Raw genomic sequence first — 20,601 nt, forward strand, 5'->3', positions numbered from 1 at the left:
TTTTTAATTTTAAAATTAAATTTTATTAAAATAATATTATTTTTGGACTATTTTATTTATTCTTTTATAAAATTTTATTTTTCTAGCCTCGAACCGCAATACACATTTTTATTTTTAAGATTGGATTAATAATGATATTTTTTTTAATTGTTCAACTCCCACCTTGTACTCTATTTACCAATGAGTTATAATTCAAATAATATAGTCTCTCCATACTCAATTAAGAGGTCGTGAGTTCGAGTCTCCTATCTTTGATAAAAAAAAGTTGTTGTGGTATTTTTTAAAATATAGAATGATTTAATTTAGGAGGTAGAAATCGGACTGTCCGTTGCAAGAGTTACAGAAATCGAACCCTCTGATTTTTGTACTCAAAACCTAAATTTGGAGTATACAAATAGAACAATTTTTTTATTTTTTAAATATAAATAGGAAGGTACCCCAAATTTGTTTTAAAAAAATACAAAAATTACAATATGTATATCACTCATACCACTCCCATAACCATATCTAAATTTTTTAGCCACTGGAAAAAGAAAAAAAAAACTAAGGAAAATAAGGAGAAGACTGCGGAAGTGGGAGAAGGAGGAGGAGAAGAAGACGACGATGCAACGAAGCAAGGAGTCATTGATGTTGTCGCCGTCAACGATGGAATACGAGAGAAAGCGGCGGAAATAGAGTATAGAGAGATGCATGTCAAAGAAGAAAGGGATCGGAGAGAGAACTCTCTGGGAGAGGAAGAAAAAGTTGAAGGAGATTATGGCGGTGGGGAGGTTTGATGTTGCTGTTGAGCTCTCTATCTCTGTCTTTGCTCGTCGGAGAAGCTACTGCCAGCACTACACCTCCTAATCTCGTCGACCATGGTGACACCGGACAGTAGATTCTTGGTAAGGCGTAGTTGTCGACACCGTGCTATTCTTCTTCTCCTTGTGCTGGAGTTCAAATTATATCAGATAATCCTATTTCCCTTCTTCTTGAGCCATGCCAAAATGAGAGCTTCGAACTGTTTTGCTGTCTTGGAACCGAACCAGATCGAAACAAGCGAAAGGGTGGTAAATGTCTCTATTAACACTTTTGTTCAGTTTTAGCTCAATCACAATTTGATTCACCAATTTTCTTTACGTACTTTAGCTCTGACATTTCAGTTTGCAAATAAAAAAAAGGTGTTATATTCTGTTATATGTGAATGATTGTTGTTGTTGATTATTGATTATTGATGACAGTGTTTTTCTTCTCTCTTTTTAATCTTTATTATTGTTCTGTTTGTTCTGTTTACGAGCAAGGATGATGTTTACGAGCAAGGATGAGAAGACAGAATTTTTTAATTTATTTTTTTAATTTTTATTTTTTTTAAATGAGTTGATATTAATAAAAAAAATTAATTTCTTAGCTATTTCAGGTATCATTAGTTATATATGATTATACCTGTGAATTTGTGTTTTTAAGATAAAAGTGTGATATAATATATAAATAAAAAACATATTTTATTAATGATAGCTGATTTTATAGGGAGAGTACATAGTACAATATATTTTTAGGAAAATCTTAAAATGATTTCTTTCTCATCATGATGATGGGAAGTCGAACAGAGAAGATTGAGTTTGTGAAGGCCTTCATCCTGTGCATGGCAAGGTGCAATGCATCTTCGGAGATGTTAGCAAAACAAATTCTAAACCACCCTGGCTGAGAGCAATGGCAAGAAGACCCTGGTGATATGTTCAAACCAACCTCACACACAATCCTCTTCCAAAGTTCCTTCTCCGCTTCAAACGAATCTGAACTCAACAAGTGCCTCATGTCCACCCAACAGAACAATCCAGCATTGCTCCTTAAACACGATATCCCTGCTTTCCTTAATCCACGCACAAGCATGTCCTTGCGCCTCTTCAACCTCCTCTGGTTCTCCACCATGTATTTCTTAATGAACTTAGCGTCGGAGAGTAAGTTTGAAAGCAAGAATTGAGTTTGTGACGAAACAAGTGCAAAGCTTGACATTTTTGTGGCTGCGGCGATAACCTTTTCATTGTTTGAGTAAATCATTCCTACTCTAAATCCAGGGAGACCTAGGTCCTTTGAGAGACTATACACCATGTGAACATGGTTCCTAATGTTATTATAATTATTGTTGTTTCTCTCGTTCAGCACTTCCATGATGCTTGTGAAACTGGTGGTGGAGGAGGAGTCGAAGACGGTGCCTGAATAGATTTCGTCGCTTACAATGTGAATGTTCTTGTCGATTGCGAAATCGAGCAAGTGGTTCAGTTCTGTTTTGGTCATTGTGGTGCCTAGTGGATTTGAGGGGTTAGTCACTAGCACTCCTTTGATCTTGAGGTTCAGTTCTTGGCCTAACTGATAGGCTTGTTCTAAGGCGCAACGAGTGATTCTAAAACCGTTTGAGCTTGAGCAATGCATTGGAATAATCTCAGCCCCCGTTCGCCATTTCAGATCTCTATCAAACCTGCATGCCAGCCACCCAATTACATCTTCAACATCTTATCTGCCTTTTATATAATTTGAACAAAAATGTTATTCGTACTCAAAAATCAACTACTAAAATTAGTCACCGGTATAATTGTGGTTTAATTTATTTTTAATGTATATTTATATTTTAAGATATATTTTATACTGATAATTGATTTTGATAACTAAGTTTAATATACACGTATCATGATCGTTATTTGAAACATAGATACAGTTTATAATTTGAAAGATGTCTTTTGTTTAAGAAAAAAAAAATTACTAAACAAAGAAGTCATTTTTATAATTAAGTTTAACCGATTTTAGAAAAAAAAAAGCATGAATACATATGTATTGTATAATATGTGCCAATAAATTTTTAGGCTAATTTAATTAAATTTAATTATTAAAATGATTTAATTATGTAATATTATTATTTATTTAATAAAAGTCATTGAAATAATTTTGTCAAATTAATTATATCTATATTCTTTTATATGTAATTATATATAATAAAAATATATAAAAGATTAGTGCACATCTTTATTTTTTAAAATGTTTTTTATTATATATAATTCATAACATATTTTCAATATACTTGAATTAAAAACTTATACATTACGAACAATTAGTTATTTTAACTAATTTATTTTTTTAATTTTATACATATTTAATAAATAAAATAGTGAATCAATATTTGTTATTTTAATTGATTCTATTTTTTTAATTTTATACATATTTAATAAATAAAATAGTGAATCAACATTTATCTTACTATTGATACACTAATATTATTAGCCAGAATTGTGATATTTACTTTGCTTTTTTTTTTTAAATAGTTTTGCTTCTTTTAATAGTTTACTCTATATATGTGATGCTTCAATTATTCATTTAAAATAGAAGGAAGCTATACCCAGGATAATAGGGTGTGGGGAGGATGAAGGCTTGGCCAGGGTCAGTGAGACAAAACATGAGAATTTCATTTGCTGCGGTTGCACCAGCTGTGAGGACAAGCTTGTCTGAACTATATTTGATTTTGTTTCCTCTCATGCTTGTCATAAAGTTCACTAACGCCTACAACAAAATTTTACCAAGAGTAATTAATAACGGTACGTTGATTTTTTTACCAATTAATACGTGAGAGTGAGTATTTAAATTAATTAAATAATAATAAATTTTTAAAAAGATTGAAAATTAAAGGACAATTCGTATTTTTCTAATTAATAATAATATGTTGTTATATAAATAAATCTTTTTAAAAAGGCTTCTTACACTCAAAAAATTTTTTATGACTAAGAAAGATACCGTATAGAATTATTTTTATAAAATTAAAAAAAGAAATACTATTCTTAGTTGATTTTATATGCATACATACACTAGTAGCATAGTCTCTCCATACTCAATTAAGAGATTACGGGTTCAAGTCTCTTATTTTTTATAAAAAAAAAAAATACATATACTGGTAGCATGAACAGTCGTTATGGACGGTTTTAATGATTAAAGTCATGTAGTCTTATGTAATTTTTCCTTAAATCATAAATAGATAGAGCATTAAGCTTTTCATTTGAAAACTTTGTCTTCTTTTGGATAAATATCTCTATATATTGCAAACAAAATATATAAATGAAACAACAAGAGTTTCTCTTCTTTTTTTTTATAAATTAGCCTGAAAAATCATATCTTACTTCTTTGAAAGCTGGCAAACCATGGTAATCCTGAAACAAAGCAAGATCTTTAAATGCAGAAACCCCATCTTTCTTCAACGCCATTGTATTAGAATTTCTTCGTAGCCAAGATTCAAGAAGGTCAAATGAAAGCTACAAAAGTTGTCAATCAGTTAGACATGTATAGCTTGATGTTAAAACAATATATTTATTATTGTGAAAATTAAAAAAAAATTGCCCAAACATAAATATCCATATAACAAATAAAAAACTAACCTGATTTTCTGCAAGTCCCATCTGAATGATTCCCATTGGATTTTGAATGGGATGATAAGGGTTTTTCTCATACTCTTGCCATCCTTGAAAATAAGAAGAGTCTTGGCCATGAGAGTCCTTACTAGCCTTTCTAGACAACATTATTTTAATATTTTTCCTCCTTTCTTGGTTAGTAGATACTATCTAGTGTCTTTATATTAAATTAACTCTCCTAAACAAAAATTGAGAACCAAAAGGAATGATCTAAAGTGATTCAATATATTTTTTTTAGAATTCTAGAATGCAAGAGTTTTGAAATGGAAAGGGTTACGATATTTGAGTAGCTAAAAATTAGGCAGCAAGAGGTTCAATATTTATAAGGGGTACAAGAATGACAAGTAGTGAATAACATAGAATACCTTGTGAGCTGTAAATAACATACATACGATATTAATTGGTAATTAAACTAATTAGCTTATTTACAGCCTATAACTAAGTTAGAAAGGTAAGTTAAATTATAGTTATTAGAAATTAGTGAAAGCTTCATGAGTTACAAAAATTGTTATTAATAGAACAAGTACACGTGACTAAGTATTGTTTCCTAAGAATATATCTCCAATGATCCTACATGTACACAAGTATTTTTTTTTTAATATGTCCAACAAAAGTCATTTGTATAATATGCCTATATACTTTTTTTTCTTCTTTGTATTTTTTTAATTAATATAGCACAAAAATTTTGGTTAAAAGCATAGAAAAGTATAGATACAATATAGAAATTTTTGTGAGTCAATGTTTTGAATGTGTAATCATTCAAAACTTTTTACCCTGTGTACCAAAATTTATATGCTCGGTAATTTTGTTACACATATATAAAAGAAGAAAAAGAAGAGTTTATATTACGAGTATATTGTGCTTTAAAAATTTATGTGCTATGTACTAAAATTTTGTATTATATACCAAAATTTATGTACTCAGTCATTTTGCTTTGCTGTATATCGGAAAAGATTATGAAAAAGAAAATGATAATAAAAGAAGAGAAAAAAAAATCAAATAAAAAACCAAAAAAGAAGAAGAAAGGAATAAGAAGAAATAATGACGATGATAACAACTAAGGAGGAGAAGAATAAAAGAAAAAGGAAAAAAATTAGATAAAGGAGAAGAGACGATTTAGTTGGACTTTTCAAAATTTATTTAGCCTCCTGGTATGTCTAATATAGATATCCATAGCATTATTCTAATTTAAAGACTTTAATTTCTAATAGTGAGAAGTGGTTGATCATAACCTTAATTTATTATTTCTCATCTTAATATGTGATTTTTTAATGTTTTCCACTAAAATTGGCTGAATTTGATTGAATAATAACTCTTTAATAGATAAAAATTATAAAATTATTTTACATATTAAAATTAAATTCTGAAACTTTGTTTATATTTAATGGCTATTATTTTATTATATCCTAACTGAAATAATATTTTATTTATTTTTATTAAGATCTATAAGTAATCTTGATTTTTATTTTTTATTTATAAAATAATAGTAGTGAGACTATATATATATATATATATATATATATATATATATATATAAATAAAATATTAAATAGATACTATGATTATACTTATTTACTTTTATATATATAATAATAAAATAAATTTTTTCAAGAATATATATTCTTTCACAATAATTATTCAAAAGAACACGAGCTATATTTGCATCCATGTTAAATCTCCTTGATCAAATTTTGCTTTCTGACAATGATCATGCATCCCCTTCAACTAGATGTTCTTATTTAGTTCTACATTAAACTAGCCCTTAGATAGGATTTGTGAGGGTTAAAATTTTGGAATATTTTATATAATTCATTTTATGTGTATTAAAATTTAGAAAAATAACAAAAATTTTATTTTTAAGCAGTTGATAGTAGTTAAATTTTTATTTTTAAAAAATTTAAATTTATAACTGAAAATTTAAAATTAAAAAATTTATTAATATTAATAAAAAAATTAATTTCTAATTGAATTTTAAAATTTATTTTCTATTTAATATTTTCGAGATGGAAACTTTATTAATGAATTTACAATATACATGAGATAAAATTTTAACTTCTAATATTTATTTAAACAAACAAAAAAACTAATCACTAGATATTAATCTAGCCAAGTTGGGTATTGATCTATTTATATTATCTTACTTTATATATAGAAATATCTATATATTCAATCCTATATATGATGACAAATGCAGATAAATGAGAATAGCAAATACTTTGCTGATGAAATTCACATGTGTATGTTGGATCTTGCTGCGTGCTACTATTTGTCACTTGATAGGACCCCATTACTCTAGTCATCATGTTCCCCAACCTCAATCCTTGTCGGCCATTCGTGCCCATGGATTCTGTCTCTTGTTCGTAGTAGATCATGTTTATGCACCAACTGTGATTAAAAAACAACTAGCTTGCTTATTTGGAGTTTTTTAGCTTTGCTTTTGCCTTACTGCATTCTCCAACCTCTCCCCATCATGCAAGAAGAATAATGTCCAATAATTCATACATATCTACTTGGAATGAAGAAATTACGTACAGAGTACATGCCTACATACATAAATGCTTACCATAATGTTATCTAATAGGAAAGAAATCAGATAATGTGTCATTGGAAGTAAAAGCATGATTTTTTAAAACAAAATTTTTTTTATATTTTTACTTTTTTAGAATTTTATTATGGATAAAATTTTCTACATTAGGGAACTTTATAATGGATTCTGATCTGTCCTCTGGCTCAAGCATGAACTGCACAGGCACAAAGTTAAAGACTGTGGAATAATTTATAGCACGAGCTATAGAGAGCTCATAATATAGTGGTGGGATAATAGTCTTTAATATGTCTCCTAAAGATTAAAAATGATGTCTACACTCCACTTGAATAAAAACATTTGAAATATACAGCTACATTCAAAAGATAAGTAAAAACAAAGAATATTTGTGAATCTTGTGGCTTCGTGAATAGAATAGTTAGATATAATAAGCATTTAATAATATCAGTTTAAATAGCATTATTATTATTGGTGTCTCTTAAGTGCACAATTTTAGAAGAAGCAGTAAAGTGACCTGGAACCAAAATGCATAGTGGTTGGGTTGCATACATCGCAACTTTAATCTTTCTGGAATCACTAATATGTAGTGATATTTTGTTACTCAGGGTGTTCCCCTAAGTTTCTTGTTTGTTCATAAGTAGAAGTCCTATCTCTTCTAGGAGTACATGAAAATAAACGTATTCTATGGGTATGACATGTCATAACATAGGCTTAAATTCAGGTTATCTTAAGAGTGTTTATTTCAAATATATATATATATATATATATAGTTTAATGACAATTGTCATATGGATTATATAATTCACATTAACAAATATTTTTATTTTTTAAAATATATTATATATTTGTTAATATTAAAATAAATTTTAAATTAATTTTAACTAACTAAAATATCTTTTTGATTAATTTTTTAAAAGAGTTTAAAAAACTTTTAAATATTCTTTAAAAAAATATTAAAAGATTAATATTAAGAAGGCTAAAATGTCTTTTCTATATTTAAAGTTGTTCAATTATATTACAAATCGAAATTTATATTTTTTTTAAATAACTAAAATATCCTAAGTTCATTTAAAAAAACTAATTTTTTTAGCTTTAATTTTAAAAGACTAAAGTATCCTTTAAAAATAATTTTAAATTACTAAAAACTCCTTAATAGAATTAACTAAATTTGTTTAACTGTGTTAAACTAAAGTATCCTTTAAAAATAATTTTAACTTACAATTTTTTTTGTTAGAAAGAAAAAAAAAAAATAGCAAAATGGAAGAGAATAATTAGGATTACGTCAGCTTGAAAACTGCAATACCTTTCATTGTGCTTCTGAAAAATAAGTAATGATGATTGTAGTGGGTAAACCTTACATGGACTTTCTAACACCATACTTTGTCCTAGACTTCATGCTTCTCTGGCCCCTCCTATGCCGTTCACTTCTTATGCCATTTGTATTCCAATTGCAAATATAATTAACTCTTGATAATTCTCTTTTAGTTTCTATTCAACAATATTTGAGTAATTTCCATTCATTAACATCTGAGTAATTTTCATTCTATCAGTAATATGACGCGTTGCAATTCATAATTAGTTATTCTTATGCTTGATAATAATTGTATTGTCAATTCATAAAATAATTTTTTTATATTTTTTTTACAAAATATATATATATATATATATATATATATATATATATATTGTTTCTGTTGACTTTTTTTTTTTATTATTGTCTAAGATAAAACTTTTTAAACTTCTCTTACAAGTGTGTCTATGACTAAGCTACTTAATTATTAATTTTTAGTTTAAGTTTATTTGTTATTTAAAATACTCAAACTTTAAGGTTTAAGTTGATTGTTTAAGATACTCTAATTTATCTATAATAAATTTATCAAACTTTTATTATTATAATACTCATCGAATACATTTTACCCACTTTAATAAATTTATTATTTTATATGTTATTATCTTTAACCCACATTCTATCTTAAATTTAAATTGATACAATATAAATTATATAATTTATTATAATAAATTAATATAATATAAATTGTAAATAAAATTTTTTATTTAATAAAAATTCCTCATTTTTATACCATAAAAATAATATATTCTTAATTTATTTTTAGTTATATATTTTTTTAGTAAAATTTCGATGATTAGTGATTGACTGTAATTCTTTGTTTGATTAATTGAAAATAATATAATTTTTATAAAACATTCAGGAGGTTTAATAAAATATAATTTTGTTAAGATTTTATGGTTAAAATTTTGTGAGGATATTATTGTTGTTGGTCATGTCTAAAGTTCTACTCCTAAATTATAATTGTTCTTATTAGTAAATGATAATTCATAGATTATTTTTTTCATAAATAGTTTTAACTGTTTGTTGATTTACTTTTTTACACATAAATCGTGATAGGTATCTGTGTTTTATCTATTTTCACATCGTCTTATCCAAGTGTGTTTTTAGAAAAAAAAAATGTTACTCTCTTAACCTTGGAATTTATGTTGATCTCTGAACACTTACTGCTCTAAGATGATTTATATTTATTTTGTAAAATAATTTTTCAGTATAAATTGCCATATGGTGTAATATTTTACTAACTAACCTCAAAACACGATTTATATAACAGTTTCTATAGAGAATCAACTAAGAATAAAACCAAGTAGTCAACTCCAGTTAATTAATTGTAAAATAAATCGTTATAAAAAAACAAGTTTTCACTAATTTTTCGAATTTTAAAATTAGAAATAAAAATGAGTTGATTTAGTTAGTTTATATTGTAGCTGGTCTTTTAGACTTTTTTGTTATATAAATATAAAAACTAGAAATTTATGTATTAAAATTTTATTTAAGAAATTCATGTAATTTATTTTATTTTACTTTATTGAAGTTAAAAAACTCTTTTGCAATAAGCCGTGTGTAAAGGAAAATAGATGGCTCAGGAGTATGGAACAATGCTTTTTTCAATTTAAATGTAAATAATTAAGATTTGACCAAAGCGGGATTTGAACCCCGACACTTACTTAAGCAGACGAGTGAGCTGACCACTCGACCAACTCAAGTTGGTTCACTTAGTAGAAATTTTATTCTTTTAACATCTCAACACAAATAAGTAAGCCAAGCGTTTTATTTTGACTACCAATATTAAGCCCAAGGATTTGTAACTTGTAAATTTCTGCATTTCGCTTGTAATGGGTCCTTCTTATTTTTTAGTTTCCAAAGCAAATAAGTGATGTATAGGCCTCTCTCTCTCTCAAGAGTTATGATGGATTGTATGAAAAGACTCCATAATCATCAAGATACATGGTGTTCTACATCATGGACATATCGGGCCATTGCCACGTAGCTTTTAGTTTTGACGGATCGTATGAAAAGACTCCATAATCATCAAGTTACATGATGCTCTATATATCAGAGACATCTAGCTTTTGTGTCTAAGAAAGTCCATAATCAGTGGCAACCTAATACATATATGCATAATTGAAAAATAAATATGTCCTTCTAACATTTAATTTCGACAATAATTTATCAAGAATAAACACCTGAATTTGGATATTTATTCTATAAGTTATTCTTTTGAGATTATTTACTCTAGAATTTTGTCCCACTAAATAGAATCAACTAGATGTGAATCAAATCACATCATTATATTCTATGATGTATCAATGATCTATCATGTTAGTCCCTAGTCCCCTACTCAATGCTCATTTCTCCTTCCTTCGCTAAACTTGCAATCCATGTACGTCGCATGCAAAAACCGCTTGGCCCACAATGCACTAACCCTCAGCTTAAGTTAAGAAAGGCCCTATTGGATGATTGGGTCCAGCTCACACTGATGTTAACATCCTCTCTTTACTTTTTGGAGTTAAACCCTAAAATAGTCTCTATGATTGGTGTCGTACATTAAAATTGTCTCTAAAATTTTAATTGCACTAATTATGTCTATGAGATGGACAAAAATACATCACGTTAGTCCCTGACCCATTTTTTATTAACGAAGTGATACCATGGCTTGATGACGTGGGTTATTAGTGACACGTGTCACTCCATGATTTGGCGACGTATAATGATATGATGATGTATTAACCACTGACATGTGGCATACTGATGTGGATGGTTGTGCCACGTGTCATAGTGTTATTTGGCCATGTGTCTATTGTACCATGTGTCGCAATAATATTCGTCCACGTGTCATCCATTATGTCATCATTGTGGATGCACTAAATTAGTCTCTCATTTTGCATTAAGTGACTCATTTTAGTCCATGAAATTGAATGTCGTACACCAAACTAGTCCCTTCACTAATTTTTTCTCCTTTTTTTTCTATAAATTCAAAATTCTCAATATCTTTGAATCCATTCATTTCAATTCTATTTTTTCGCATGTTATTTAAATATAAGTGTTTTTATAAAATATTTTTTCTCTTGCGGGTACCCCTAACTGCCGTCTTGGAATTGACGTGAAAATATTTCAAGCACCTCCACTACCATTTCCGACCTCTTTCGTCTAGATTGAAGAGGTTGGAGATGCTAATGAAAGTGCTTGAAGTGTCTTTAGTCTAGCCTATTTAGACACAACAGAAACGTGTATTTCATAAAAATTGGAAAAAATTATATTTTAATTCTTAATTTTTTGTTAAAAACACATATTTTTTATAAAAAAATGTGTCTAATCAATCATATAAATTTTTTTTATAATAACATATTTATATATTACAAAATTTACTAATGTTAAATTATTATAGAAAAAAATTATATAATTAAAATTAAAATATTAAATTTTTTTATAAAAACACTTATTTAAACGATATGTGAAAAAATAGAATTGAAATTAGTGCATCTAAGATATTGAAAATTTTAAATTTTTAAAAAAATGAGAAAAAACTGGTGAATTGACTAATTTGGTGTATGACATTTAATTTCAGTGATTAAAATTAGTCATTTAATGTAAAGTAATGAACTAATTTGGTGCATCTATAATGATGACATAATGGATGACATGTGGACAAATATTGTTGCGACACGTGGCCAAATAGCATTGTGACACGTGACACAATCATCTACATCAGCATGCCACGTGTCACTAGTCAACACATCATTATACCATTACACGTGGTCAAACTATAGAGTAACACATGTTACTAATAGCCACGTCCCATATCACAAGTTAATAAAAAATGAATTAGAGACTAACATGATGTACTTTTATCAATTTCAGAAACGTAATTAGTGCAATTAGAATTTTAGAAATAATTTTAGTGTAGGACTCTAATCTCAAAGACTATTTTAATGTTTAACTCTGTCTTTCTCATGTATGTTTCCATTTCTTTTGACATCCTCTCCTTATAAGACTTCTAAACTTTGCTTTCTAATATATATGGGTCGAGTGGGACTTCCATATGTTCAAGTATGGAAATTGGAAAAAATTCAAAACGATAGAAGCGTGGTTCAAACTAAGAGACGTCCACTTTGGAGAGCTTTGGGTTTCTCAGCAAACTAAACCATTTCTTTTATATATATATATATATATATATATATATATATACACATTTAGGGGTGTATATGGACTGGATCACATTGGGTTTGGCTTAACCCAGATCTGACCCGAAATATAGACCGGGCCTAATTTTTAAATCCTAATTCGATTCTAAACCCGATGAAACCTATGCACCTTCGGGCCGGGTGAAAACCGAATAAAAACCAGGTCTTTAGCATATAAAAATCACATAATCTTCAACCATTATTTTACAATTTACATAGTAAAATTCACTTAAAAAAATATAACAAGAACTAACCCTTCTCTAAAATTAAAGCATAACCATAATCAATACTAATATTGTCTAATAACACCAAATATTTAAATCAATACAAATAACACAATATTATGCATTAGTCTAAAGTCTTATGCATTTTAAACATAAAACATTAACTTATAATCTTATAATGACTAATAACACAAAATATTAAGGTTTACAATATTTAAATTTCACATAAGAATAACCATCATCCATAACTAATAACACAAAATATTAATTGTGTATGATGACCAGACCACAGGGTCGAGTTCGAGTGACCCGAGCTATGGTTCGGACTCGACCCGAAATAATGACCGGGTCTATTTTTGAGACCCTTACCCGGCCCTAAACCCAATGAAATCGCACTAAATTAGCCCCTAAAATATTCGGAGCCGGACCAAATATTCGAACCGGGTCGAGCCATATACACCCCTATACACACTAGTGAAGTCCCCGTGCCTTGCACGGACATGACATGCCAATAAGTTGAGAAAACTGGCACTTTTTAATTTATTAAATAATTAACGGATGAGTATTTTTAACATATACATAACTTTTTAGCTAACATACCGAAAGACTTTCTTATATACGATATTTATCCTCGCGCGAGAAAGCTTTCACGGATTATTTTGAATTAAAATTCTTAGGTTTTTTTTTTTTTTCTTCGTTTTGACTCTTGACAATACCATGTACAATTGTCTATATATAGATGAAAACTAGTTTTGGTAGATACAATTTCACGGTGCTTAATGATTACTCCTAAGACTTATTAATAATTATTGCAAAAGAAATAATTATGAGAAATTGTCTCTGCTAAAACTTAAACGGTAGAGCTTCATTGCTAAAAATCATGTTCATGCATAGGATCAACATCACACGTTCTTCCTTATCTTCAGTCAATGTCATACACTCAATAACGTGATTACCCAGGCTTCTTATTTATAACCTTGTTTCGTTACATAGGCCACTCGTTTGATCAATGTTACGAGCAAAAGCATTCAAAGTGAGTTGGTGTCGAGGAAGTCCGGAACAATTAATTGTATTTAGGGCATCAATAATTATTATTTCTAACTAAGATTCTATATTTCCTTCTTCAATAGATAACATGTCAGAGCTAAGATATGTCCTTTTCTCCCTCTTTAGTTGTTGCATTATGTATGTATTGACCTCGTTCACAACTTTTAACGTAGGTGCAAGAATTGACCTTTTTTTAAAGTATACCACATCATTAATCTTGGTCAATAAATTTGGGTACACAAATGTCACTAATGCATGAAATGCATTTGTATTATCGTCGATTAATACATCTTCGGGACTCTCCACTTCAATCTCGCCATCAGTTGAGTCCCTTGCCATTAGGGGTGGCAATATGTACCCTATTCGCGGGTACTCAATTTGATCCTACTTGGTTGGGTAGGGTTACCAACCCGATCCGCAGCGGGTAGGGTTCTTGTGCGGGTAAGGTAGGGTGCAGGTTGAGTCTCAATTCTATCCAACCAACCCGCACTCTATATATGTATATATTATATATTTATATAAAAATATGTTTTAAGTGGATGTTGAATTAAAGACCTCTCACTAAATACAAAAGATCTTTAGCCACTAAAAGAAATCATTAATTACTAATTTAATTTTTTTTATATAAAAGTCAGTTCTATTTTAAATTATTATCAAGTTATATAATAATAGTGTATCTTTTCTATAACCCGCGGATAGAGTTAGGGTTGGATCCAAACCCTACCCTACCATACCCATTGCCACTCCTACTTGCCATACCATCACCAATGTGCAGTAGCCATTCTGCAAAAGCCTTAATATTGTGTTTTTCTAATACATCAGTTCCAATTGTTAGTCGCATGTTTTCAGTAAGAATAAGAACTTGGCAGTACTGGGACAAATAGGAAGAGTTGATTGAAGCATGCATAATGTCTTATCGTGATCCCATGGGAATTACAAGTAGCATCTATCTAAAGCCTCCCCCTAACACAATCACTTTTCTTGTGAACGGTAACTCTGGGTTGTAGTAAAGCTCGAACCTAAGTATGTCGCACAAGCATTTGTCAAGTGATTCGTAACAGAGTTTGTTTAGTATTGGTGCCTCATCCTATATGATCAGTTTGTTTAGCATATGGAGTCCTCGTTTATATCTAGACGTATTTTAAACCTTGAATGGGCTAGACAAAAAAAAAAAAAAAAAACCTTGAATGGGTGGTGCACCGTTGGGAATGAGAAGAGATGCAACACCACTTGATACAACATTCAGCACGATCTGACCTTTGCTCTGGACACTACAAGAAAGTCGTCGTATACCGCCGGATTTATTGGCGGATTTACTAAAAAAATTCTGGCGGATTTACTAAAAAAATTTGTCAGTAACCTGCTTACCATTAGATTTAGCGCTGAAAATCTGACGGTATAAACCTCGCCGGTAATTATATAACGACTGATTTTTTCGTCCGCCGCTAATTACCAACAAATTTAGCGGCAGATATAAACTTTTAATTCGCAAAATTCTGAAGCTTGTTACCGTCGGATTTTTCTCTCGGTCAATCCGACGGTAAATTTTAATTTTAACTTTTTCTTAAAAAAATTGTTTGAAAATTTAATATATAATTTTAAATATTTAAATTTAATAATTTTTAAACTAACAAAATTCAAAGTTTTACAATTTTTTATAATAATTTGTCTATAACTCAAACAAATTCAAAAAGAATATTATTCGTTCAAAAAGAAATAATAATCAAGAATGCAACACAACACTTAAATTCTTGAAAGACTGAAACTAGCACACCGAGACTAAAAAAACCAGAAGATCACAATATTTATTAAATCTATGATTGCCATTTATCATCAAACAATGCTTAATTTAATGCAACAATAAATGCATATATATATTTGCTCATTCCTCCATTTATGTTTATTTTGATAAAACTTGTTGAATTGGGGGATTCATGTCTATAAATCAAAAAGCCGAGTTATAACTCATCAATAAAAGCCCAACCTATTTCATCAAAATATCACTAAGTCAAGCTTGGGGGCTATGATGTGACTGTTATAACTCGGTTACACGTTATAATTCGGCTATACACGCTATATATTGATTATCATCAATAACAGACATCAAAACAAATATCGAAACACTCCAATATATCATTATTCTCCATTAAGACAAATTACTCAGAAGTATAACATTTGATACTTCATCTCAAATATAAAAGGGAGGTAAGACATATATTTAAAACACAATAGCAATACAGATCTTATGATACATTCACTAATTTGAGCATCAGAGTGCCTTTTGTAGGTATCTACTCCTTTATTCTCCTGCTGCTGAAGTATGACTCATCTCGACAGAAGGCTCTTAGTTATTCACCAGCAGACGAGCTATACAGCGATCCACTTTCATGAGAACACCCATCATATCTTGTTCTTCATCTATTACTTTTTTACCTTTCATCTGTCCCTATTTGATTCTAAGATTTTTTTTTTTTGACAACAACTCCTCACTTTTAGCTAGACACAAATTTATAATAAACACCCTATGTTGGGTGGTCAAATTCTCTCTAAAGTAATTTTACAATTAGTACATTTTTGTGCAAATTTTCTTAAAAAAAAAAGAAATTAAATTAAGAATTTGTCACTTTACTCTTGTAAGTTATAAAATGTTCATCTTACTTCTTAAAAAAAGTATTCACTATAACAAACTTAAAAGTTGAACAGAAGTCTAAAATAGTTTTATTACAATATGCTTTCATTATTTCAAAGCTATGACCTTTATTTGTATCTGTCTTCATCCTTTTTCCACATATTCGTTTAAGTCTCCTCTCAATATATTTTATTTCGAAAAGGTATACCTTCAAATAAACTTGCTGGATCTTTTCAAAACCATGTTTTATGGTGTTTTTCTAAATCAACTTGTGCATAATTGCTAACCACATAAAAGACATCATATGGTGTTCTTCCAAACCAACTTGTGCATAATTACTAACCACATAAAAGACATCACCTTCCATTACCAATGTTAATGTGATGATCTAATGACCCATATGTTTAACATCTACCTAGTCCTTCTCCATTGCCTATTAACAATAATATCTAACCCATTTTTATTCTTTACTTTTCCTTGGCTTTCTCTCTAGCTAGATGCTTAAAACTTGAGCTACCCAACCCCGTAGGCTGACGAAGGAAAATTGTCGGTAAAGAATTTCACAAAAATATCGCGTTGCAAGTATAGTTCTAAACCAATAAATTATCCTCGGTTAACGTTTAAATTGTTTTTCAATTAAGCAAACTCAATAAAATTAATCGAAGTATTTAAACCCCGGGTCGTCTCTCAAAGGAATTGCATGAAAGTGTAGTTTATTATTGGCTATGGAAAGTATATTTTTGGGTTTTGTAATAAGAAATAAGAAAGTAAAATGGTAAGAAAATAAACTAATAACTAAGAAAACTCTTAGCAAGGAAAGAGAATTAAAAATCATATCCTCATTATCATCGTCAATTGTGATTGTAAATATAAATTGCCTTCATTTAGTTAACCTCTAACAAATGAAGGAAAGTCAAGTGCATACAATCAACTTGAGTTCACAAGTCCTAGTCAACTCATAAGGAGAGACTAGATTTAGTGAAGTTCAAGCTAACCGGCAATCTTCAATTACCAATCAACAAGAGAATTTTGATAACTCAAGAGTCTCTAATTAATCAATCCAAGTCAAGAACATAAAAATTTAAATTAAAATCCACCCAAATATTTTATCAAACACTTGGAAGGTATAAAATAAAAACATAGAAGATTGACAAGACATAGGAAATTCTAAGACTAACCAAAGCAAAGAAATAACAATAACAAAGCAATTGAACAATAAGAAATATGAAATATAAATTGTATTGATGAAAATTGAGAGTAGCACATGAACTCATAAACTAAATTAGCAAAATAAAGGAATCAATAAGAGAAGTAGATAACTAAAGTGTTAGAACAAATAAAAGTAAGAGAAAACTAAATTAAAATAAGACTGAAACCTAAACCTAAGGAGAAATTGGAAAAAGAAACTCTAAACCTATCTCTCTCTCTAGAATTCTACATCTAAAACCTAAAATTGTGAATGAATGAATAGTGAATTTCATGATTCTTCCAGCTTCACTTTGCAGCCTCTTGTCCTCATTTTCGGGCCTGAAACTGGGTCAAAAGCAACCCAGAAATCGTCCCCGGCGTTTTCTCGTAATTGAGGCACGTGACGCTTGTCACGCGTATGCGTCAGCCACACGTACGCGTCGATGGATATTGAACTGGCCACGCGTACGCGTCATCCACGCATGCGCGTCATTTGTCTGCTGCACCAGTCACGCGTACGCGTCGTCCATGCGTGCATGTCGGCTCCAGCTTCTCAAATCCTCAATTTCTTGTGTTTCTTCCACTTTGGCATGCTTCTTTTCCATCCTCTAAGCCATTCTTGTCCTATAAAACCTGAAAACACTTACATACATATCACGGCATCGAATGGTAATAAGAGAAGATTATAAATTAGCAATTTTAAGGTCAAAGAAGCATGTTTTCAATCATAGCATAAAATTAGGAAGGAAACTTAAAAACATGCAATTTACATGAATAAGTGGGAGAATAATTGACAGAATCCACTCAATTCAATACAAAATAAACCATAAAATAGTGGTTTATCAATCTCTCCACACTTAAACATTAGCATGTCCTCATGCTAAGTTCAAGAAAGACAAAAAGGATAATCAATTTATTCAAATGCAACCTATCTAAATGCAAGCTACCTACATGCGTCTAGCTATTCTAATTACTCTCTGTGTGCGTGCGTGCGTGTGTGTGAAAATTTTCAAAAGATCATATATGCACAATCAAGGGCTAAATCAATCATATCAAAGCACATTCACAACTGAATTGAGTTATTCAAAAGAGTTCACAAACTTGCAAGATAAGCAATGATTAAAGATGGACATATGGAATTGAGCAATTGAACCCTCACCGGATGTGTATATGCACTTTATCTTATTCGAGTTGACACTGTATTCGAGTCTAACAGCATGTTACTTCCTAACAACGACCTAAACTTAGCACAATATTTTATCTGATTCATGTTATAAAGATTTAATAAAATCGTATTATTAATAACGTAATGGTCTAGCAGAATTTTTGTCTTTTGTGCGGACTTAAAACCATTTAGGTAACGAAAATGTTTGGTAAAAAAAAGTCAAAATTAACCAAAACTTATCTTATTTAGCATTCATTAATTGTTGTTAGAATTAATGTATGTTAAATAAAACAAGTTTGAATTTTTTTTCCCCTAGCATTATGCTATATAACGTAATCAACCTGATATAGCCGCTATAACTCGTCCTTAATGCTATAATTCGGCAGTATACGTTATAGATCAGTTATGTGATATGGCTATTATAACTCATCCTTAATGCTATAACTCGGTAATATAGTTATAGACTTATAGATCAGTTATCAATAACGGGTACCAAAAGAAATATTGTAACATCCTGATATGCTAATTACTCTCCATTAATGCGAATTATTGAGAGTATAACTGCTGATGCTTCATCCCAAAATATAAAAGGGAGGTAAAACGTTTATTTGACACATTGCATTATGCAAAGTTCATTACTCACTTACTGACTTTAGCGTCGGAGTGCCTTTTGCAGGTACCCACCCCTTTGTTCTCTCATTGCCGACGTATAACTCATCTTGACGGAAAACTTACAAATATTCACTGGCGGACGAGCTATACACCGGCCAACCTCTACAAGAACACAATCTTAAATATATAAACTTTAACTTTAATTTCAAAAAAAAAGAGTATTAATATGTTCTGATTACAAAACACAAAAAAAAAAAAGAATATGGATGGAAATTTATTAACATTATTAGGATAATAATTTATAAACTTTGAACTTTTCTGTTAAGAGTGTTAAAAGCTAAAATGATTCGTTGATTATTACTTTTCAACACCTAATATTAAGAACGTGGGGGTAGGGGTGGCAAGCGGGGAAATTCGTCCCGCCCCACCTAATGAGACGGTCCTAGAATCCCACCCCATCCCGCGCTAACTGCGGGCTGGCGGGGTAAGCCCGCCAAAGTTCCTATTTTTTATTTTTTAACTATTAACTATTAAATAATATATATAATTTCACAACCATATTAATAAATTTATAATTTCTAAAGGTATAAAAATTATATTTTTTATATTCACAAACATTAAAGTCTTTGTAATTATAAATATCTAATAAACATAATTATAAACTAAATTTTCATCCAAAACATAATTATAAATATTCTCTCCAAAACAAAATAAACATAATCCAAAACATAATTATAAATATTGTCTCCAAAACAACATAAATATAATCCAAAACACTCAACTTTCATCTTCATACTTTTGTAAGTTGGGTTGGGAAAAGTTGGATTTTGGCAAAAAAATTACAAAAATACCCCCTTATAAAAAAAATTAAGACCGGATTTTTTTTGAAATTTGGGGTATTTTTGTTAACAACTAATAATACTTTTTGTAATTTATATTTTTTTTTTATATGTTTTTATATAGTATATTTTTAGTATTTTTAGTACTTTTTTTAGTACGTTACAATTATTATTATTATTATTATTATTATTATTATTATTATTATTATTATTTTATTTAATTTATTTTATCTAATGGGATTAATAAATTATATTATAAAAAGATAATAATAAATATAATTTACAAAAATTACAATTATAAAAATATATAATGTGAAACAAAAAATTAATAAAAAATATAAATAATAAATAATAAAAAAAAGTTCATATAAAGAGAAATAATAAGAATTTTAT

At 29.2% G+C, this 20,601-nt stretch overlaps 1 protein-coding gene across 1 annotated transcript; it reads right to left on the reverse strand.

The window, feature by feature from the left end:
• Nucleotides 1–1,457: 1,457 nt before the first annotated feature.
• LOC107607955 (1-aminocyclopropane-1-carboxylate synthase-like) lies at nucleotides 1,458–4,825 on the reverse strand. The gene is made up of 4 exons (XM_016309847.3): nucleotides 4,395–4,825; nucleotides 4,140–4,271; nucleotides 3,368–3,528; nucleotides 1,458–2,455 (listed from the first exon to the last, which is right to left on the reverse strand). Exons 1-4 carry the CDS (start codon nucleotides 4,533–4,535, stop codon nucleotides 1,543–1,545), a joined length of 1,347 nt encoding a protein of 448 aa, XP_016165333.1. The 5' UTR covers nucleotides 4,536–4,825; the 3' UTR covers nucleotides 1,458–1,542.
• Nucleotides 4,826–20,601: the final 15,776 nt, after the last annotated feature.

The sequence above is a fragment of the Arachis ipaensis genome, chromosome B7 (assembly GCF_059453495.1).
Source record: "Arachis ipaensis isolate K30076 ecotype BB chromosome B7, ASM5945349v1, whole genome shotgun sequence".
Lineage (NCBI taxonomy): Eukaryota > Viridiplantae > Streptophyta > Magnoliopsida > Fabales > Fabaceae > Arachis > Arachis ipaensis.